Raw genomic sequence first — 24,058 nt, 5'->3', positions numbered from 1 at the left:
GAGCCCCCACGCACGCGCGCGCGCGCACGCACGCGGAGCGGCTCGTTGGGCGGGAGCGCGCGCGGCGGAGCAGCGAAACATGGCGACTCCGAACAATCCGCGGAAATTCAGCGAGAAAATCGCTTTACACAACCAGAAGCAGGCGGAGGAGACGGCGGCGTTCGAAGAAGTGATGAAGGACCTGAGCATTACGCGGGCGGCCAGGGTGAGGGCTTGTTCCGTTGTTTGGACTGAGCCGCGTGCCTTTAATCCTCCGTTTGTCTCCCGCGAGCTGTCAGATATCGCGTCCGAAGCGCGCGGCACCGCACGCAGCGCGCGCGGGATAGGTAAACAATAACAAACGACGCCTCGCGCGCCGCGACCGCCGCCTCGGTTTGTCGCGGCGGTCGCCGGGGGGGAGCGAAATACTCGATGTGTTCTTCGCCGATACCGTGACGCGAGGCTGCGTGGCTTGCAGCCCTCGTCCCAAAAGTTGAACGGTCGCGTCCCAGACAAGTGGGGAAGAGAAGGAAGGGGCGCGCGTGGAAATTGGACCGCGTCAAATCGACGCGACCCACTGTAACGAGTTGTTATTTCACAATAAGGCGTGTGACATATTGGTCCACGCAGCGGCGGTTCGGGAACTTGTCAGACAGGTATCCGGGCCCCATTAATACTGAAATGGAACTGGCACTGACATGGGAGATAAATCCCGCAGATTATGCGGGTTATAAACCATCAAGGTTCACAGGCCGCCGAAATAAATCCCAACAGCCACAGTAAAGGCTTCTGATTTGATTCATTATTTTTAGTGTTATCCATAAACAGAAGTCTACCCATGGTGGAAATTGACATTGAAGTAAAAATGAAGTATATTCTGTTTTCTGTTCCCCCCCGCTAAATTAAAGTTGTAAACCATAAGATTATTTTGTTCGAAAATATGTCATATTTATAGCATATTTATTTAGCTGCCACTTTATAAGAAAAAGCCATTCCATGTATTTGCATTGTGCATGTGCTATTCTCGACTGTTTAGTGTTAACATTACAAGAATGCTAAGATCGGGCACAGGCAAGAAGTGAAAGGCAGCCGCTGTGTATTTAATAAACTATAGTAGCTGGTTGTGGTCAGTAAACTATCAATATGGACGTGTGAACGTTCACAAAAAAGAACAATCCCCACCACCTCAAGTGTGGAAGGAAATTAAAATCACTCGATCAGAAGGAAGCAAACTTTCGAGAAAAGACAGTGACGAAGATGAGGATAAACCCGGATGTTGGAGGAACGTTTCTTTCTCTAGTTTTGAATGGAATTCTGGGGCTTGCAGTGTAATCCAACCAACACAGACAATGTGATGGATTTCCACTTTAAACCGATCTGAAATTGTGCCGTAGATATCCAATTGTGTGGTAAACGTTCCATGCTCAAACATTGTGAATCATTATTCAACACAAAGCAAACCTGATTTATGTGCTGTTGACGCTGTGAAGCTGACCTGCTTTCTGGTTTCTGTCTCCTATTTATCCCAGAAAAGTGCACAGCAGTTCAAAAAGCTTTGGCCGCCTTCCACACTTTTGGTGTTTTCAAAAAGTTCTGAAGCTCATGCAGTTCAGAGTAAAGTAAAGCTTTAAAGGCAAAATGCCACAGACTAAGTTTCCCCAGGATACCTCTACCGGTCGTCTGTCTCTGTCATGTTTCCTTGTCTTTCCTTCTCTATCACTTAGAATCGATTGTGCCTGGCTGTCTCTGTCTGCACATTTTTCTGCCTGTGATCAAGGAATTATATAGACTGTTGTTTGCCCCGTCCTCATCCCGAAACGTTACTTTGCGTAATCCTTTGTCAATAGCGCAAATATGAATCTGTTTAATTCTAAATGAACACCCTGTGGAAATAGACCCTTGTCAAAATAAACCAGAGATGGAGGAGGCTTAGTGATTTTTATTAACAGGTTCTTTTTTCTTTTTCTTTTTTTTTTTTTTTACGACAACAAAATTCAATGGCGGGCTCGTGCGGAGAAAAATCAGTTTCACCAGTCGTGGGCTGCTTAATGGAGGAGAGGAACTCGGGGTGATTTGGGGACAAACGCTGTGGCCACACCATTGGGAGTTGAGCTTTGCAAATCCAGCTGTCTGCAGAAGCTGGACCGTGCTAACCGGGATTACTGGGTGTTGTGATATCCTGTTCCGCGGGATGGGGTTTGATCAGTTACTCGTCATCTCTGATGCCGGACTTCCAAAATGTTTTATCTTAATCCTTCTTTACACCGAATGACTCTTCACATCCAACAGTCGGATCCTCCCCCTAGTGGCCGTCGGAGGAAGTTTTGCATCACAACATATATTAATGATGTCATTATTTAATTTTTATTATTTTATTTACTGAAGCCCCATTCCAATAAAAAAAACAAAACTTGACTGACATAACTTCCGGTAGCAGTGCCGGGCCGAAACGTGTCACAAGAGTTGAACAGTTTGAACGCATACCAGAGCCTTGACCACATGGCAAATCCAACTCTCCACAGGAATTGTTGTTGTTTGTTGTATTCGGTGTGAAGCACGCTTTAGACATCAAGACAATTAACTAAATGTGTAAGATCCTCAATTTATACCATGTTGATACATGTAAATTGAGTATTGAATTTGTAATTTAGATTTTACAATACCTCTCGTATCTATCTTCCTCCTCCGCATCAATTCCCCAACGTCAAAGTCTGCGAAGGTCTTGCATCTCAATGGCTCATGGACAGATGGTTAATGAAGCAGACATCCAGCAGCCACCATGGCTCCAGTGTCGCTGTCTGAGATCACGTGCATAGAAGTAATTATTTGGGATCGGTGAGTTTAAGGATGGGTAAATGTTAAAGATCCTTTCACACATGCTATCTATCCCTGAAATGTTCCGGAACATTTCCTGCATGGGGTCATGTGTGAATGGGAGCAGGGATCAATATTCCGGGAAATCTGTTCCAGCAATTTCTCACCTCAAGACCGAGTAACAGTTCCAGGCAAATGCCAGTACCGCTGTGTTGTGAATAGAAGCAGTAACATTGCCGGAAGAAGCGCGTAAAGTAGGGGGGGATCCGAATATGGGATAGGCAAAGGAAAAATAGAGGGATTTTATAAATATTTATTTCGTGCAAATATTTCTAAAATCTTAAATCTTAAAAATGCCACTCAGACCTTAGACGTGTCTTTTAGTTAGAGTTAGAGTTGCAATGCGGGGACATTGGGAATAAGCCCTTTGCTTGCCCGAGGGAACGAGCGGACAGGGACCGATAGAACGGGTGGAGAACATTCCTTCTCTGGGGGCAGAGAGTGTAGGTAAGGTCGAAAATGATCATGACCTGTTTTTCTATTTGCCCGTAAATATCACGTATTTTGGATTTTTTTTTCTTGTGCCGCCGAGCTCCGCAAGATGCGCTCCGCTGACCATTGCGCAATCCACCGTGCGTACCCGCTCCCTGTCTCTCCAGAAAAATCAATCAACACAATGTGTTTTTCATTGTAGACGTATTTATTGTAATTTAATGAAACAAAAAACACTGTGCATAACTTCCATATTGTTTAATGTGATGAACATTATGGGATTTTAAATATATAAAGGTCTGTCTGTCTGTCATTCATGATTATCCTGACGGATATGTCATGTTAATAAATTATTCCAAATTGGCCTGCCCTACTGGCATAATCAGACTTGATTTGATCACGAGTTTATTCCGCCAGGTACATATACATACGCGGTACAGGGATTACAATTTTTTTTTTTAATACAATAAAAAGTAAAGTAAATACAAAAAAAGAAGTTATTAGTATAGGTAAACATTATTTTTTGAGTAAAGGTTATTGACTATCCTGGTTCCCTTGTTGGTTGGTTGGTGCTGTCAATTTTCCCGCAGCTATTATCTTGTGTTTCACCTTCTCTCATCTCTAATGTCGCCCAGCTGCAGTTGCAGAAGACTCAGTACTTGCAGTTGGGGCAGAATCGCGGACAGTACTACGGAGGGTCTTTGCCAAACGTCAACCAGATCACGAGCAGCACCGCTGATATGCCTTTTGAGGTAGCAGGCCGACTAAATATATATTTTTATCTTGGTGGCAAGGTAGATTTTTGTTGTTGTGTTTATTAACAATTGATATTGTGTGATTCATTTGCTGTCTCTGTTCAGATGCTGTTTCAAAATTCAGCGCTGGACACCAGCAGAACAACGCGGCACCACGGCCTGGTGGACAGAGTCTACCGGGACCGGAACCGAATCGCGTCGCCGCACCGGAAGCCCCTGTCCGTCGATAAACATGGGCGTCAAATATCCTTTTTTTATGACATTGTGCAAATACATTTTTGATACTGTCTGTTACCTTTCCCCTGAGGCAGTAATAGACCACTTGAAACGATATTCTAGTGCATTTGGGGTAGACGTTGTTCATAAGTGGCTCCTTGTTACGGTCCAGGTATTGAATAGACGTTTATTCACCAAGAAATTAATTCTCTGGGTGTGGTTTTCTTAACCTGAGATCTCACATCGACAGCTGTCCATATGGCTCAGTATATCTGTCCCCGCCAGCCGATACCAGCTGGAGGAGGTAAAAACACATATCCCACATGCCCATATTCTTCCAATGTTTCCTCTGAATCTTAAGGTTGCTTCACATTGAATATGACAAACGACAAGATCAAACCGGAAGTGCATTCATTCCTAAGGAGAGTCTGATTCTGCGTGTTAACCTTGGATGTCACCATGTACCATATACCACCATCGATTTCTTCTTATAAAAATTAATTGTGTGTATGTATTAATTATTTTTACGCACTTTGCAAACAGTTATAACGGGAATAACACTTTTATTCATGGAAAATGGTAAATGTCCAGCTGATCAAACGACTCTACTCGCTGTTATACTGGAAAAAAACGACTGTCGGATGCGATTATGCATTCTGTGTGAAGTGAACACTTTAGTGTGGGAACATTACTTCATGGCTTATTTTAAATGTTACTTGCACTTCACTTCCTATTACCTGCAACATTGTGATTGAATGTCGATTGAGAGCAGATTTATGCGCTGCTTCTTTACATGTTGTCCTTTATTATTATTATTATTATTATTATTATTATTATTATTATTATTATTATTATTATAATTTTACTATGATAATTTCCTGTGCTGCAGGACAAACTCTGACTCTGCGCTCCATCAGAGCACGCTGACTCCAGCCCAGCAGGTGTTGTTCGCAGGAGGCTCGCAGGAGCTGCAGCCCAAAAGAGGTACCGCAGATGGGAATGTAACGGTATACTGTTTGAAGGTATACCCTTTTAAGGTATACCATGGTATCAAGCAACCATGGTTCTGAACTGTAAGCCTTTCCCTGTAATACTGTGCCCACGGTATACATTTTTGGGGGTTTTGTGGTTGTTATTATTAGGGGTCCAGCCCTGAAGGGGTGGGAGTCCTATTGTTTTTGTTAATGAAATACTGACGTCGGTGGTGTTTGAATGTCATGGATCCAACGCACTCACAGATGAATAAAATGTGTATTTGGGGCAGTTCCAACATGCCGTCGTCCGAGTTTGATCCAGATCGGTCCATTATTGTGGAGTAACTTATTAAAAAACTGTATTTTCTATCATCGCTGCAATGTGCACACATGAGTAAATGACGGCACGCACAGGTCACGTGATAGCACTGTAGTCTAGTGATTGGTCAATAATCTGGACTTCACCAAGATGGCGGCACGTAGAGACGTAACCGACATCAGAACTTTATGGATGTCATGGATCCAAAGAACTCACAGACAAAATGAATAAGAGGTGTATTCGAGCAGTTCCAACATGGCGTCCAAGTTTGATCCAGATCGGTTCATATTATGGAGAAGAAGTTTGTGACCAACAATCGCAATCTGTATTATTTTATTACTAATAACTTTATTATGTTTGAAAAAATTTACATTTACATTTACATTTAGCAGACGCTTTTACCCAAAGCGACTTACAAGGGAGAATAACATTCAAGCTACATTGCGACAGAGATTAGTGTAACAACAACATTAGTGTAACAATAAATACTGCTAAGTAGTGCTAAGTAATTGTAAGTTAGGAGAGGAGGTACTCACTAAAGAGCTGGGTCTTGTAGTGCTTCTTAAAGACAGAGAGGGAGGTCCCTGCTCTGGTCATTTTGCGCAGCTCGTTCCACCAACGTGGAACTACAAATGAGAATAACCTGGATTGCCGTGGCAGAGCCAGGCGACGCTCATTTGATGAGCGCAGCATCTGGGGGGCAACATGTGCTTTTACAAGAGCATTTAAGTAGGTGGGAGCATTCCCAGCAATCACTCTGTAGGCCAGCATAAGAGACTTGAACTTGATGCGAGCGGCTTCAGGTAACCAGTGGAGCTCGATGAGCAGCGGAGTGACATGTGCCCTCTTTGGCTGGTTGAACACCATTCGCGCCGCCGCATTCTGTATCATCTGTAGTGGCTTCACTGCACAGGCCGGCAAGCCTGTTAAGAGGGCGTTGCAGTAGTCGAGACGGGACATCACCAAGGTTTGTACCAGCAGTTGAGTGGCATATTAGGTCAGGTACGGCCTGACTTTTCGGATGTTGAGTAGTGCGAAGCGGCAGGACCGGGAGACGGCGGCAACATGGTCCGAGAATGTCAGTTGGTCATCGATAATGACACCAAGATTCCTTGCAGCCTTGGTAGGAACAAGAGATTTTAATATCAATGTTGTGATAAATACCTTGTTTGGCCGGGAAGACCAACAGTTACGTTTTCGCCAGATTTAGTTGAAGATGATAATCCTTCATCCATGTGGATATGTCAGCGAGACAATCCGAGATCCGCGTCGAGACAGTGGGGTCGTCGGGCGGGAAGGACCGATAGAGTTGAGTATCATCCGCATAGCAGTGATATGAAAAGCCATGTGAGCAGATGATCGGGCCCAGTGAGGTCGTGTATATGGCAAAGAGGAGGGGTCCTAGCACCGAGCCTTGGGGCACCCCTGTGGTGAGGTTGTTAGGCACAGACAGCTGGCCTTGCCATGTCACACTGAACGAGCGCCCAGTAAGGTAAGATTCGAACCAGGACAGTGCACTGCCCCTTATGCCCGTACTTGAGAGTATGGACAGGAGTATGCAATGATTGACAGTGTCAAAAGCAGCTGATAAGTCTAGCAGAATGAGAACCGAGGATTTGGCAGCAGCTCTAGCAGTTTTTACGGCCTCTGTGATGGACAACAGGGCTGTTTCGGTGGAGTGACCACTTTTGAAGCCAGATTGAAGTGTATCGAGAAGGTTGTTTCTTGACAGGTATTCTGTTACCTGTCTAGAAACCGCCCTCTCTAAGGTTTTGGAAAGGAATGGGAGGAGAGAGACCGGCCGATAGTTTTCTACTTGATTGGGATCGAGTGAGGGTTTTTTGAGCAGCAGTGCGGCCGCTTTGAAAGCGGAAGGGAAAGTGCCGGAAGTTAGGGAAGAATTAATCATATGTGTGATTACTGGGGTGATGGTCGGTGATATGGCTTGAAGGAGGTTAGGTGGGATCGGATCTAGCGGACAGGTAGTAGGACGGCTACATGTTAGTAGTTTAGATACCTCACTTTCAGCGAGGGGGGTGAAAACAGGGAACGATGAGCCTAGGGCTGGAGGAGACAGGTCGTGAGTAAGTTGTTTAGTGAATTGGCTGCTGATGGCTGCCAATTTGTTAGCAGTGAGGTTAGTAGCTGGGGGAGGTGGTGGAGGGTAAAGCAGAGACTTGAAGGTGGCGAATAACTTACGTGTGTCTGTGACACCGTTGATCCTATCGTTGAAGAAGGCCTTCTTGGCAGCATGATGCTGGAAGAGAAGGAGGACAGCAGTGTCTGGTAGCTTGCAAGATCCTCAATTGTTTTGGATTTGTGCCATTTCCTCTCAGCTGCTCTGAGGTCAGTGCGCGATGTCCGGAGGGTGTCAGTCAGCCAAGGGTGCGACTGGGTTGATCGAGCAGGTCTGGTGGATAGTGGACACAGGCTATCCAGACATGAGCTCAAGGTGGAGCAGAGAGAGTCAGTGGCATCATTAACCTGCAGAGAGGAGAATGTGCCATGGGGCGGAAGAGAAGAGGAGAGCACAGAGGAGAAGTGGTCATGGGTGGGGGGTAACCATGGGTGTGGAGGTGGGGGGTTGTTTTGGTAGCTGGACATTGAAGTGGATGAAGAAGTGGTCAGAGAGATGAAGAGGAGTGACCCTTAGGTTGTCCGTGGTGCAGCTCCGAGCAAGAATGAGATAAAGCTCTTGCCAGCCTTGTGAGTCGGTGGAGTCGGGACCTGTCTTAGGTCGAATGAGCGAACCAAAGACAGGAAGTCAGCCGAGCTCGCACTGTCCAAGTGGATGTTCATGTCTCCGAGGACGAGCATGGGACACTCATGCTCAGGAATTGATGACAGCAGGGTGTCAAGCTCAGGAAGGAAGGAAGTCACCTAGTTGTCCTGGTGGACGGTAGATGAAGACCACATTGGCTTTCACCAGAGCAGTCACCAGGATGGCGTGATATTCAAAGGAGGCAAAGTTGTTTAAAGGCAGCAGTGGATTAAATTTCCATGTGTTGGAAATTAGCAGGCCAGTCCCACCACCACGGCCAGATGGTCTGGATGTGTGGGAGAATGTGTAGTTTGTGGAGAGTGCAGCCGGGGTTGCGCTATCTTCCGGTTTAATCCATGTCTCAGTGAGAGCAAGGAGCTCCAAGGAGAGGTGGTTGGCATGACCAGAAATGAAGTCTGCCTTGTTAACTGCAGATCGACAATTCCATATATGTATGACCGTATGTATATGTATGTGACAAATAATCTCTTGAACTTGAACTTGAACTATAAGCCAACAGAGAAGGAGGTCTTTGCAGAAGATGTTTGCTGCAGGGACCTGAGGTTACCCGGAATGCATCGGTGTATGGTATAACGAGGCTTTCTGGGTGACCTTGAAGTTGTAGGGATGCGGTAGTAGCACATTTTGTATGGAGTGAGAAAAAAGAAGGCAGGTTTGCCTTAAGTCAAATTATTACCAGAAGACAATTAGATTAAACAAAGTGCAGTGTGTTAAACGTCATAAATTAATATATGCTTCTGAGGACAACTGACACGCACCAGAGTAAGTTACACAATACAACAATAAAAACCTACAAAATAAAAACTGTCAGACCACTGTCAGAATTTATAGACGTTACAGAGCTGTTAGTTGCAGCGTAGGAAATCAACCCAAAGCTGCAAATACCACCCGATCATAGAATTACACTGTAACCAGGCCGGAACAAATGAACTTCTGCAGTCACAAAATACACTGGAACACAGAGCCAAAGCACACTCGTCCATTGAACTTTAACGAAGGGCCGACTACCCTGTATTGCTGCCTGCAGCTATATTTTGTTATCATTATTGAGTTATCAGAGATCAGGGTTCACATCGCTGCTGTTTGCTTTTTTTTTTATGAATTCTGCTTTTTTTTTGCCATCTTCTCGTCATTGTTGAGCCCGAATGCCCTCCAGTGTGAGATAAAAGGGTTCAGAACGGAGCTTTGAAGACAGAGGAGGGACATGACTTGTGAGCAGAAGAGGAGAAGTGGACGGGGGGTGGAGGATGTATCCATGTGCTTCCCAGTCCGATGAACGCCTGCACTTAATGTCTTCACAAATTGGATGGTTTTTTTTTTTCTTTGATGAATTTTACATCATTTAAGGCATTTCGGAGATTCAGCTTTTTGACTCTCGGGCTGAGCCACGGATTTGTTTAAAGGGAGAGCGGACGTGTTTCATACAACCTTGTACCAATGTTTGGGACCATTGTTTTAATGGAATTAAGTTTTTATGCAATTCTTTATGAACATGCTTATTGAGTACACGTGGGCCGGGATTCTATGCTGGCTTTCCGGTATAATGCCGTGATCATGGGGGCGTGACAGCCTGGGCCTCTGGTGTGACATATAACATACGATTGAGGACAATCACACTGCTTTAATGAACATATTATTTAAAATAATTTAATTTAATAAACGCTCTAGCCTCAGGTGAGGACGGTACTGACTTGCTGACAGCAGAGCTGTGAGGTTGTGCCTGCCCTGTACCGCTGCAATGGCATCGGAGCGCACCGTACCGTATCCGTATAACAGTCATCTAATGTGGAAACAGAATCCATGCTCCAGGCTCTGACAAGACTTTTAGAAGTTTTTGGGATTGTTTCTCCATTTGGGAACTTCTCCGTAAAGGAGGCGAATGTGTGAAACTGCTGCAGAGCTGCAGCAAACCGTGTGCATAACACCGCCTCCCCCCTCCCCTAGTTCCAAATATGAGTGTTAAAAAATGTATCTTAATTTATTTTTGATACTCAATATCTTTGACTATTAAAAATAAGAAAGCATACAAATTTGAATGGAATTATAGAGGAATGCAGCCATAATAGCTTTAAAGGTTCATTTTGACAAGGCGCAGCTCCTGAATGGACGTTTTTTTACTGCGACCAGCCGACCAAAAAAACTTGGTAATGACAAGATCACAGCCCTGTCCTGGCACGACGACTGTGCCTTTTACACAGACGGAATTACGGAACCCGTTTCCCCTCTGTGACTACCTCTGCTGCGGATCAACAATGCTTTCCGATTCTGTCTTCGTACCTTTTACACAGAACGGCAAGGTGGAATAACGGCGCAACATTCCCGCCTTGAACAGGCTGTGTAAAAGGGGCTTATAAATGTGCATAGTGTTGCATTTTGTTTTGTATATTCTCTATATTTTTATGCATCTGACTATTTCTGTTTTGTAATTGTATTTTTGGCTATTTGTATATATGTGACAATTTAATTTCTATTTTTTTACTTCAATTTTTATTCTGTTTTATTGTAATTATTTTTTTTATTCTCTATTTTTTCGGACTGTTAAGCGTGTTTTTTTTTTTTAAATACTAATTGTCTGGGGAGAAACGCACAAAACCTTACCGTGACAAATTCCTAGTAACGTAAATGTATCTGATGGAATAAACTGATTCTGATAACGTAATACTGCTCTTCTCTTTGCAGTTCTCCTGCTCACGGTTCCAGGGTCGGACGCGGTCAAACAGGAAGTGGACGAAAATGGACAAAAACAGATTTGGGACTGCAAGAAGGTGAGACCCGTCTCCCCCCAGGGGAGGTTTTGTTGACACATTTTAACTTTTGGCGTGCACTCTTAACTGATGGGAACGGGTCTGTTCCCCTTTTCAGAACGCTATGACGAGATCCAAGCCCTGTAAAGTCCCAGGAATCAAGTGAGTAGTTTGTTCTCCAATGACGAGCGTGACATAATGATAATGACGCCAGAGGAGGCTGATATGGTGTCACGTTGTTATTAGCAGGTTTATTCTGGCGTTCTATTTTCTTACATTTTGCCCAGAGTCACATAGCGCTCGCTGGCGGAACGTGGCCGGACACGGCAATAGTAACTTCCGCTACGGGGAAAAAATATGACAGTTAGCAATCCAAAGTCCTCAGAGTGCCCTAAATGTATTTTTTATTTTTTTGCATGTTTCTCCTTGAGGATATAAAATGACTTTGACTTTAATACTTTGAGTTTGAGGGATTTGAGGGATTCACTTTAAGGACTCGTCTTCATATTTACATTTGACATTTATTCATTTAGCAGACGATTTTGTCCAAAGCGACTTACATGAGAGGCTAGAAACAGCCATCAACCATTGGAGCAACCTCGAACTCTTTCTAAATTCAACCACATGCAACATAGCTGTAAGGAATCAGAATAAAAAGTTGTGTTATTAGTGAATACATGTACAGTTTTTTTATATTGGTATGTTATATTGGTATCATACATTGGTATGATAAGTACTCATATGTTCGTATCATAGTGCATTATGTCAATACAACTTAAAATATGTCTTTATTTACAGTAGATGAACCAAATTGGGTGAAAAGGCTGGAGGAAAAAAAATATATATATGTACATACAGTTGATATACTATTGTTTATTCCTGTATCGCTATTAAGTTTAAAGACTTGGTTTGTTCGATTTTTGACATAATTGGTCGATTTGTTTAAATTGTCAGGTTGCGGCGCCTGACATTCTAGAAATTGTAAGCCACAACACTCCGAAAATTAATGAACGTCAAAAAAGTGGTTTAAAATATATGTTTTGTTTGTATTTTACACACATGGTGTCTTAGCATGTCATTTACTTGAATGATAATTGATTCGGACACAACAAATAAACGAGCGTCGTGTCATTGACCCGATTACATTTGATTGCCAATCATCTGAAATGGACAGAACTAAAGCGTCCAGTTTCCAGATGTAATGATATCAAATATTTTAGAAAAATGAACCCAGTGCAGTTCAAGCCACATTGTTCATTTATAGCTGTTCACCATCTTGAAACACTTTACAAGTGGTCTATATGTTATATCTTTGTGTCGACCGGTCTCTCTGGTCGCTGTGCAGCATATACCCGTCTCCAGACCAGGAGTTGACCGTCTCGCTGATCCCGGCGGTCCACAACACCGGCGGCTCGCTGCCTGACCTGACCAACATCCAGTTCCCTCCTCCACTGCCCACGCCGCTGGACGCCGACGACACTGGCGGCGCCCCGCTGAGCGCTTCCAACAGGACGGGGAACCTGAGCAACAAGCAAGGTGACACACCGGCGCTTAGTACATTTGATAACGCCCAAGTGGTTGTTTAAGTGCTCTTGTTTCTATGGCTCCCTGCAAACTAGAAATTACATTTTGTACAAAAAATGTATTATTGTCTTCAAATTGAAAGGAATTAGTTGAGTTTCCATAAGTTGAGTTGAGGCGTATAAACTGTCCACCTTATTAAATGGCTCTTATTCAGAGGATGGATGTGTATTTATCCACTATTGTAGGCTTTAAGTCTGCTATTGACATACAATGAACAAAAAATACATTTATTTGCCAACTAAAATTTCACGATTGTGACAGCTCTAATGCCAAGTCTGTCGCTGCCAATTAATGCTCCAATTTCACCAATTCGATGTAAAGACTTTTCCAAAACAAAATCTTTTGGGCGTAGCATGCAGCAACGGCAGCAGTGGCATCTCAACGACCTAAGTCGGTCGTTCCACATTCACACATTCGGGTTTCCAAATTGTCAGCCTTCAATTGACAAATTTGTCATGTTCAGAGTCCGACATTTTGTGTTCTCAAGTGTTACAGACCACACTCTTACTTAGTCTTAAAAGCAGCGGTAAAAGTGAGTCACTCATTGGAATACTACTTGAGTACAAGTCTTAAAGTGGCTGATATTTAAGGTACTTAAGTTTAAATAGTAAAAGTAAATGCTGTGGAGAGAAAAAGCCAGACAACTCTGATGTCGGAAAACGTTTGTTGTAAATATGGCCCCGGGTGTTGGTCTTCATCCGTGGTAGCAGGTGCAGGTGGAGAGGGGGCAGCGTCACTGCCGGAGGCGCTGTGGTCGTCGCTCTCCAACACGCTGCTCTAGTTGTGGATCTCTGGGAGACGCCTGTGCTAGTTTAGTAGCAACCCAGCCTACCCCGCCTGCAGACAAAAAAAAACAACAAAACTTAAAAAGTAGCCCAATTCCGTGGGAAAACCACAGACCTGGCAACTCTGAACACGGATGTGGCAGTTTCGCCTGCCACACGATGTTGTCGGGAGAGCAGTTTGTTGTAGGGAGTGGGCTCGGTGGAACAAGCTCGGCGCAGATGGACACGTCATGACCAGAGCTCCTCTCCAGTGTGTGTGTGGGGATGGAGGTTTAACCTGTTGCTTGGTTACTCTAAAGAGCAACAGGTGTACAGCCACGCCGATCCCGGGCCCAATCACCTAGACCCAAGACAGGGGTGGCTGCTCAAACCACACCACCCCCACAGCACATCGGACGAGGGAGCATTTGTTTTCACTTAGCTTGCTGGCTGATATGACCCTTGATTTGCTAAAGCCCTTTTCCTACTTGCACTTTAAGTCATAAATCTACTGGCAATGTTCCGTATTGGCGTCATCTGGGAAAGGGGTCCTGTCTCGATGTTCCGTAAAAGTCCTTCCGTAAATGTTCTCACTCTCGACCTAGTATGATGTGGGAATGGAAGCAGTAAGATTGCCGTGAGGTAGGGGTGGAGCCGTATCCAAATAAAGCACAAATAGTGGGTTTCTTTGACAGTTAGGGGTGGAGCTAGAGGGAGCGAGCGGACAGGGAGAGGTAGAACGGGAGGAGAACGTTCCTTCTCCGGAGGCAGACAGGGTAGGACAGGTTGAAAGGGATCACCCTGATAAAAAGTTTTTTTTTTTTATTGGGCTTTAGAAATTACAATTATAAATAAGGGGAATTATGAATATATTTTATACATAAACACAGCTCTCCATACTTCCCGTTCGCGGTGAGACGTGGAGCCGTTCCGTATTTGGAGCCATTCCTCCAAATAAAACAATTAAAAACAGTGTGTTTTTAGTTGTTTTGAACAGCCGAATCCGATTCGACTGACAAAATTCGGAGTCGGGTACAGCCCTAGAAATAATTAATAATAATCAGACAGAGACTAAATAAGTCCCCCATACATTTAATGGACTGTACCTCCCTATTTCTCTTTTACCATGCAATAAACTTTTTTTCCTTTTTCATTTTTTATTTTATTTTTTTACTGTTCATCTGATAGTATTAATCGGTCAAAATTCTTATTGTCAGTTAACGGTAAAACGGTTAATCACTAACAGCCCTATTTTTAATCATCTGATATTCCCTGTCAAGAGTTCAAAATGCATAACAAGTTTCCACTAAGTTTCTTCTAACCATTGTGTGACTCCAGCAGGACTGAGCGTCACTCAGCCCCCGGTGGCCATGACAGTGGAGCAGGTGCAGGACAACATGGTTCCACTCATCCTCAATGTGGGAGACTCCAGCCAACATCAGCCGCTGCAGCTCACCCCCGCTCTGTCTCCCCCACTCACACTCTCTCAGGTAGGATACGTGCCTACAGTGTCTAAACTTTTTAAAATATTCACAACAAAAATAAAAAAACAACCGGTGATGATGTCTGTTTCTGCCTCCCGTCTAGGCGGCCATCAACGCCATGGCTTTGGAGCAGCAGCTTTCCCAGTACGCCTTTGGCCAGCAGCCCTCCTCCCAGTCACACCAGAGCCAGCCAGTAAGGGAGTAGTACTCTAAATTATCTCTGCATCCGTTTCCAACCGTCCCTTTGACGGAATAGTATTTAAGGGATAATTGACCGTGCAAGAAAGCTATTCGTGCTTTGCGTCTATCCTCATGAAAAGGCATATTTGGACATAAGTATTACATACATCTGTACATCACAGTTTAGTTTGCACTGGGTATGATACTGGTGTTGGATATCCAGAGGTTGGAGACTGTTCCCATTACAAGAGCCATATAAGGCAGTTAGATGCCTTTCTGAGATGTTGCTTAATCTATTTTCTCTACTGTCATGGTTGACCTGGAGTCCCACATCCATTAATCCCAAAATAAACCTGCGTCTGGCAGGGTCTAATTAAAGCCTTCACTTAGACCTAGATTAGCTCTAATCTTCCTTCTCGGAATCAGTTGGGGTTTTTTTAAACCAAGACTAAGGCAAGTCTGAGACTATTTTAAACCATCACTTAGAAAGGCCGTTTGAGTTCTCCCAGGCTAAAAGTGTGATTTAGCCCAAGATTAGGCCTAATCTGTTTCCACCAAAGCGCCCCTAAATGGATACTGTTAAGCAAAAGTAAGGAGTAAGGGCAAATCCGATTTTGTGTCAGACTGTGTGTGCGTTGTCTCTCCTCTCCAGCACATGGGGCTGGTGCAGCTGTCCTCGTTGGTCCAGAACCAGAGTTCCGCCCCCACACCGGACAGCCAGACCATGGACATCAACGCGGTGAGTGCCGTTGCCTGCTGTTCTCCCCAAAAATACCCCCCCCCCCCCCCCCCACACACACACACACAGCCGCTTTATCTTCCCAATATTTTGATGCCTTATCTATAAATAGATGAATAATGTTGCGGCTTGTGCTCTTGCTTGCTTTGAAGTCATAAGAGCGACTTGAGTCAGCTAAAGGATCACTCCGATATTTATTTTTTAATTGAACCTTATTTTTTCTCATCATTGGGATTCAGGAACTCCATCTCCCGATGCTTTGCGACGTTTCAGCCACTGCCTGTCCTTCTCGGAGGTCTTCGTCATCGCGAATTGCGGCACTAGTGGAAAACCAAAAAAAAAAAAAAAAAAGCTCTTTTTGCTCTTCTACGATCTTTAGATTTGCAGCTGAAGCTGTTCTCTCAATACTGGAATCCGCTTAAAAGATTCTGATGCCTATCACTCAGGTTGAATCCCAATGGAAAAAAGTGCTGGAATTCTCCTTTAATAGTTTGATTTTCTGACAAGCACTCCAGGTTCCTCTGATGTTGTTCCTCTCTGGTATAAATCACCTCGTGCCTCAACTTTCTTGGTTTTACTTCTGACGACTAAAAAGAAGAAATAAAAGGACACTGAGCAGCGGTTGCTTTCACCCGTTGCACTTTTTTGAATTCCTTGGAAAGGTTCTTAGAAAGGCCATTTACAGACGTTTTGTTCTTCTTCTTCCTCCTTTCCGAACTCAGCTCCCGTGCATGGCTGCCGCTGTTAATTTATCATTCACGTACTCGTACGGTATCGGATCTCTGCCTTGACCCAGAGTCTGTAATTCACACAAAATCCAGGTAGCCTCAGCTGCATTTCATTCATTTATATTTACAGTCGATTTACATTTCATTCATAATTCCATCAAGTCACGCCGCCCCCCTCCAATTCTCTAATTGAAGTGACGCCGGGAGTAGGATTTTTGCTTTTGCACCCAGCTCAGATAAGGTTCATTTCCTAACGCCATTAAATCAAACTACAGCGACACGCAATCAGAAGAGTTGGCTGGACACACACATTCGATAAGAAGACATTGTCCCGCCAGCGTACGGAACCTCCCGCCGCTGAATAACCGGAGCCGTGTCCCCCTTTTTGCATCAGGCGCCTTCCCTCCGCCAGTACCGCAGTAGGGTCGGATCATCAGCCAATCAGTCTCCGACCTCCCCCGTCTCCGCCCAAGGCTTCTCACCCGGAGGCTCCCCTCAAGTAAGGGCCGCCCGGGGCCTGTATAAGCGTCCGTAAGCTTCCCCGTGCGTCGTGGCTCTGTGGTCGCTGCCGGCGGTCAGCCCTCCGACCCTCCGGCCGCCCACCTCAGCTGCTCCGCTGTCGCCACCACCACCACCACCAGCAGCAGATCTGGGCAAAAAAAAAAAAGATTTTTGTTTTTTATTTATTTGTGGGGGGAGGGGGGTGGTGTTGATGTAAATTCACTTTTTAGTATGTCATGGGAAACCTAACGTATAGACATGGATAATATTTTTTTTTCACGCCATTTTGCCCAGGTCTGGACACTGATGTCTCCAAACACCCGCTGTTGTGGATGTCTTCGCGATGTCGTTGTCCACCTAACTTTCTCCCCCTCCTCCTTTTGCTGCTGCTGCTTCTGTGATGTCTGTCCTCCCCCACACGCCGTATCCTCCCTCATCAAGTCTCCCGATCAGACTCAGTTTGTGTCTTTTTTCATCAGGGTTTCCAGTGGGTTTTTTTTTCTTTGCCAACCTGTGGGAGGTTTTGGCCGTGAGACTGGCAGCTGGGAAATGATTTGTGGGGAAATTGGAAAAGGGAGATGGCTTCGCCCTTGTCAGCATGTGTTTGGGCTTGATTTGTGGTCACCCGTGAAAACAAACTGACCCGAAGCTTCCAGGGTGTCGCTGTAATGCGAGATGAACGAATGGAGCCGTCCTTAGGTAAACACGTCGGCCGAGTTCGGGGCATCGGAGATGTGGAGCCATAGAGTAAATAAGTCCTTGACGGCCTAGACAATAAACATGCCACACATGTAACCCTGACATTTAATTTGATTTTTGGCATGGACCTAAATTGACACCTGCGGTTTGACAGAGGAATCAGAAAGAACTCTTGTTTGCTGGTTTCTTCAATTGTCAGCTCGAATGTGGGCCGATCGATATGTGTTTATGGAAGCGAAGTGAGGAGTGCATGGGAATAGGGCATTAGAGTTCAAGTGTGTGTGTGTGTGTGTGTGTGTGTGTGTGTGTGTGTGTGTGTGTGTGTGTGTGTGTGTCTGTGTGTGTGTGTGTGTGTGTGTGTGTGTGTGTGTGTGTGTTTTGCTACAGTCCCGGGGTTACGCGTCGGGTAAAGCAGAACCGACAGGCCACTCTCTATTATTCCAGTCTGCCCCGCGGGGACGTAGGCAGATATATAATTCAGTTTCCGAGTGGGAGGAGCATTAGCCGGGAATATGATCCGATTACTTCTAGTCTCGATTCCGTGCGGATATTTTAACCGAATAATCTACCCGGCAATTAGCCGACACCAGATGACTCGAAAGTTGGAGACAAAAAAAGAGTTAATGTGCAGTAACAGCAATATCATTCTTTTTTTTCCATAAATTTCATTCCGTTTTTAAGCTTTTTTCAGAGGCTAGCCTGTTAAATACAATTGATATATATATATATATATATATATATATATATACATACATACACACACACACACAGTTGTCCCACTGGACGATGGTATCAGAGACTTCTGTTATATATTAATGTTATGTGGTGTGTTAAGTGTGCTGCATTTTTTATCAGAATAAATATATATATATATATATATATATATATAAATATATTATATATATTTTATATAGGGTTAGGATTATTATATATATATATATATATATATATATATATATATATATATATATATATATATATAGTATTAATGTATATTCATATATATTCATTCATCTGAAGCAGTTGCTTTTCATGTAATATATACTTAAAAATTGTATCAAACCACCCTAAAACTTTCATTGATTGTTACATCGTTGGAAGACTTAGAATATTTTTCTTATTCTATTTTATGTTACTTTTACAACAACTGTGCACAACCATTTCTATGGTTCGGCATTATAAAAATGACATAGAAATCCTGGTTTGTGAACAAATTTGTCAGTATACTTAAATATAAACACCAAAACTGCTGTTGTGTTATCCAGGTCCTGTGTGGCAGGGCTTTGTGATGTGGCCGTGGCCCTTTCTGTTTTTCCGTTGATCAAACCGTCTTCTCCTTCCCTGTATCGACTTGGTGTAGATTACGAGTATTAGCGTTGTGCTTTAACAAGCGGCGGTCTGTTTCTGTCAACAGCACAACTCCATACTGGGCAGTGTCTTTGCAGACTTCTACGACCAGCAGCTCACCTCCAGGCAGACCAGCGATCTCTCACAACAGGTGCGCCAGACAAGTGGTATTTTTTTAAATGTCAGAGCCCGGTGGCGACGGAGGTCGACCCCAAAAAAAATCAATATATTAATATAATCAATGTATAATATTCTGTCTTAATGTATTGTTTTATTTAGGTAGTGGCTGTGTATTAAGCAGGATAATGTGCAGCCAATTGGTCATTAGCAGAAAAAAGGAACTGCCCTCAGATTAATGCAAGATCCTTCTGCTTCGTGTCAGGGTCCTGATCACCATGTTGGGGGTTCATTTTTGATAGTGACCGTCTGGCTTTGCATTGTCTCTCACTTAGACTAAATGAGTGATGTTAGGCTTGGGTATTGGTTCCTAGCGGGTGGTTTTCTTCCGTCTGCTGCATTCCTCAGCTGGAGCAGTTCAACATGATCGAGAGCCCCATCAACAGCCCGTACAACCAGGCCTCCACCCTCAGCTCCACCCAGGCAGCCATGATGGGCTTGACCGGCAGCCACTGCAGCCTGCAGGACCCCCGGCAGCTCGGCTACAGCAGCCACGGCAACATCCCCAACATCATTCTCACAGGTGCGGAAACACAGTCGTCCACGTTCAGACTTGTTCATTATTAACGTCATTTTTTTGCGAACGTTTCAAACCAACCCCGAAAATCTTCACCCTTCAGCAGTTGAATCTGTTTAACTTCAGATTTCAGCAGATACAGTACTTAACAGCCCCATGGCCTCATGGCCCAAAAACCAACCTTACATTTTTGGTCAAATTTGGATTACTAAGTTATTACAGTGTCTACAGTCTAGTTATTGCAATGTTATAAAAATTGCTATCACAATACTATTGCAGTTTGCTCAGTAATATGGCTGCGTCCTTCGGTGTTTGGATAATTGTAAGTCGCTTTGGATAAAAGTGTCTGCTAAATGCAATGTAAAGTAATATGGAGTTCCGCATGTGGCTTGAACTTTCGCTGTGGATAGAAATATCACTTTCATTTTTCCTTGTTGCATTTGCATTAGCTAAATGGGATCAGTTCAGCTTGGGTTATACCAAAACACAACAATGTTTTTAAGCATACCTCGGGTCTCCCTTCAATAAAACAGAATAGCTATCTCTATCTTTCGCCACCCCTAAACACTGAATTAAAGTAGGCAAAGGCAGAGGGAAATGGGGTTTATGACAAATGTACTAACTGACCTGTTAACATCTCAGTTCACCTTGAAATGTTCCATTCATTATTGACGACGGCTGTAAAGACCGGCTCGACGTCCTCATTGGATCTGACTGTGCTTGTCGCTCCGCAGTGAGCGGGGAGTCTCCCCCCGGTCTGCCCAAGGACCTGGTGGCCTCGCTGGTGGCGGAGGTGGGCTTCGACGTCGACGGCCAGTTCCCGCTGGACGAGCTGAAGATCGACCCGCTGACGCTGGACGGGCTGCACATGCTCAACGACCCGGACATGGTCCTGGCCGACCCGGCCACCGAGGACGCCTTCCGCCTGGACCGGCTCTAACCGCCGCCATTCCAACGCACCACCCCACCCCACCCCCACCCCACCCCACCCCCACCCGCGCGTCAGTGTATGTGTATGTGTATGTGTGTGCGTGTGCGTGTGCGTGCGTACGTGTGTGTGTGTGTGTGTGCGCGCGTGTGTGTGTGTGTGTGTGTTGAAACGCCCACCGAGTCAGGGTGGAGCACCAGGGGGTCGTCGAACGAGTGGCGGCGCCAGGTTTCCGAGATCCAACAAACAAACCATTTGACTCCGAGGGGGAGGAAGGGAAACATCGTGAATTGGATTCTTTTTTGAGGCTGCCGCCTTGATTTTGATCAAGGGGAAGCTTGAAGCTCGATTTTGGATGACTGATGGAGGAATCGCACGGGTTTTCACTCGCGGTTCTGTCATTAGTTAGTTAAAAAAATATATATACACTCAACTTTTGTTTGTTTGTTTTTCAATTGTTGCCGGTCTTCCTGTCAACAGCATTTTGAAGGAAGTTTGATGAAAAGAAATCTCAATCTGCCTAGAAACTGACCTAAGCAACAGAACCGTTCATCTGGCCATGGAGCTGGCGATTTGGTTGTTAAGGAAGAAACCGCTTTTTCCACCTCTTCACGTCCTCCCCGTCTCATTGCGCCGAGATCGTTCGAAATGCGCTCTCCACCTAAGCGTCACTACCCCCTGTAGTTAAAATATTCCCTCTCAAAGAAAAATGAATCATAAAAAGATTTGTTCTATCTCGAGTGAGCGATGGAGCCACTCGGGAGTATTTAACAGTCTTGGCTTATGCATGAAATCACAGATCACTGTGCGTACCTGTTTTTGCCTTACTCCAGTGACATTTCCTTTTTGAGCGGTTTCATTTTCAGGTTTTTCGAAGAATATTAGAAATAAGTAAAAAACATATACATAAAAAAAGGGCAGCATGTCATGATTTAGACTAAAATTTGCCGATTTATAAGGATTTGTCAATGACAAACGTCACAGAGGTGTTTTTAAGTGTATAATTCTCATTTTCTAAATTTTTTAAATATAGTTTTTGTTTTGTTGTGAAATGTTTCCCGTAAGATACGGGAAGTAATTCCATCTTTGCGTAATCATACCTATGCAAAACTTGGGTCAATTATTTTGGGCAGTGACATACTGTATATACAATATAGAATATATATATATATATATATATATATATATATATATATATATATACTGTATAGACAGACAGACAGACAGACAGACAGACAGATAGATAGATAGATAGATAGATAGATAGATGGATAGACATATAGGGTTTATTTTAATTTTTTAATTGGTTGTAAAAGAAGGCACAAGGGGAGGTGTGACTGAGGGTTTCCTGAACATTTTTTTCCTCCTGTGCTCAGTGTGTCAAATACCGTTTTTTATTTTTATTTTATTTTTCATTTATTTTATGTTTTGGGAATGTACTTTGATCGCTGCTTGACCTAATAAGTTTATTTTTTTACGTTCTATCGTTTTTTCCCCCGTTATCATCCTCTCATTTGCTCTCTTGTGACATTTCAATACCTTCATGTGTCTTGGGTCAGTTTGTCCTGTCGGAATTGCTGTGGATTTGAATATACGTGTGGGTTTACTTTATTTTTATGTTTTGTTTTTTTTGTTTTTTTTCTTATTGGGTGATTGCTTCACGCGAAACTGCATTTGGCATAGCACTTTAATGTTTACTTTATTTTATATATATATATATATATATATATATATATATATATATAAAAAAGGACTTTTTATTTCAAACTCCTGTGACATGAACGTGCACTGGACCTGTTGCTCCCCGTATTAAATTAATCTTGGCCTTTAAAAAGATATGGAAGATATATAAAAGAAAAGCCTTGTGTATTTTTGAAAGATCATATATAGGTAATATTTCAAAGAGGTATACATTTCTACTTAATCAGTGAATATTTTGTTATCCAAGGTTTCAAGAAACAATCTATTTTTGGAAGGGAACTAAGTGGATATATTTCTTGGTTTGACCCTCAAAGTTGGTCATATTACTCAGTTGTGGGAGCGTGTTTGGAAGAAATAGTAATACTACATAAGCTGCAGCATCCTTCAATATCAAATATGGTCTGAAATCCATCGACATTGTTTCCGACTGATGAAAGCATCAATAATATCCAGGTCGCTTATTTGTTACAAATCATGCAGAAGTGTCCTCGAGGTATTTAGATAGCAGTTCCACACAGTTAAAATAATTGCATGCCCCCATATTGAGAGTCATGAAAATAATTCCTTCGGTGCATTAGGGAACCTTGTACGAGATTATTCACCAAAAGAAAAAAAAAAAGAAAATAGGCCATTCCATTATCCAGTTGCCGTTTTCTAGCAGTTTCTGTTTCTTTTCGATCTATCTCAGTTTTCCTCCGTTAGTCTGTGAGGACAAAAAAGAAAAAATATTTGCGTGACTATCAGATTGATAAATTGTTTTATATTTTTTTTGTTCTGCATGCAAATATCTATTTGACGTTTTTACGGCGTCAGCTCTATGAATTGAAATTTATTTTTCCCTCCTTGGGTGCAAACGACTGACTTATGTTTTCAGAGAGTAACTTGTTTGATTTTAGATGTTTATGACTGCATGAAATTCAAAGGAAATGTTTTTGTTTTTTTTTCGCCATTCTGACTCAGTTTGGATTTTCTTTTGCTGTTCCACGCACTTTTTTGTATATACTTTATATATTTATTTGTGTTTCTTACAAATGTCATGCAAAAAAATCTGACGTCCCTTAAAAAGAAGGAGCAAATGGTGCGCTGTACTTTGTTATTTCGTGTCTCGGTGTTTCGGTTTTCTGTTTTTTTGGTAAATTTGTCTTTTCGTCTGTAACGTGTGTCGGCTGTAAAACTCTTTTAAGTTCGACACGAGAGCTTGGGAAACATGTTATTTGGCCTTTTTTTTTATGCTATTCTTTGCGGTTTAATCTTTGACACTATACTATATGTGCTTATATAATGGCAAAGGTGTAGAGTAGCTGTTTATATTGCTTTTTCAGTCTGGACAATGTTTTGTGATTATTCTTTGTGCTATGATGTCAAAGTGAGAAAATGCACTGACTACTAACGTGCTGCAATATGTCCTCGTTGCTGTTTTGTTCTTTTATTCGCCGTCACTAAAGCGTACTTTACACCGAATCCGTAAACGCATCCGACAGTTGGACCCTCCCCCTAGTGGCCGTCGGATGAACTGTGTCTGGGTTTCGCGTCATAATGTCAAGGAAAAAGGGGAGAGCTCGTTTTTACAGTACAACAGCGAGTAGTTTGCTCAGCTGGACATTTAGCATTTTTTTCATGAATGAGGGTTTAAA

At 43.4% G+C, this 24,058-nt stretch overlaps 1 protein-coding gene across 1 annotated transcript; it reads left to right on the top strand.

Annotated features, from left to right (window-relative positions):
- Positions 1–79: 79 nt before the first annotated feature.
- On the top strand, positions 80–20,735 carry crtc1a (CREB regulated transcription coactivator 1a; the record flags this gene model as incomplete). Its single annotated transcript, XM_080011254.1, has 15 exons — positions 80–205; positions 3,921–4,025; positions 4,146–4,283; positions 4,499–4,560; positions 5,146–5,240; positions 11,011–11,096; positions 11,194–11,237; positions 12,421–12,611; positions 14,765–14,913; positions 15,011–15,100; positions 15,740–15,826; positions 16,949–17,053; positions 19,169–19,252; positions 19,627–19,801; positions 20,530–20,735. 15 exons carry the CDS (start codon positions 80–82, stop codon positions 20,733–20,735), a joined length of 1,743 nt encoding a protein of 580 aa, XP_079867380.1.
- Between the last annotated feature and the right edge of the window lie 3,323 nt (positions 20,736–24,058).

Source organism: Zeus faber (genome assembly GCF_960531495.2).
Source record: "Zeus faber genome assembly, chromosome: 12".
NCBI classification, from domain to species: Eukaryota; Metazoa; Chordata; class Actinopteri; order Zeiformes; family Zeidae; genus Zeus; species Zeus faber.
The sequence above is the reverse complement of the archived record's forward strand: the minus strand, read 5'-3'. Positions and strand labels throughout refer to the sequence as shown.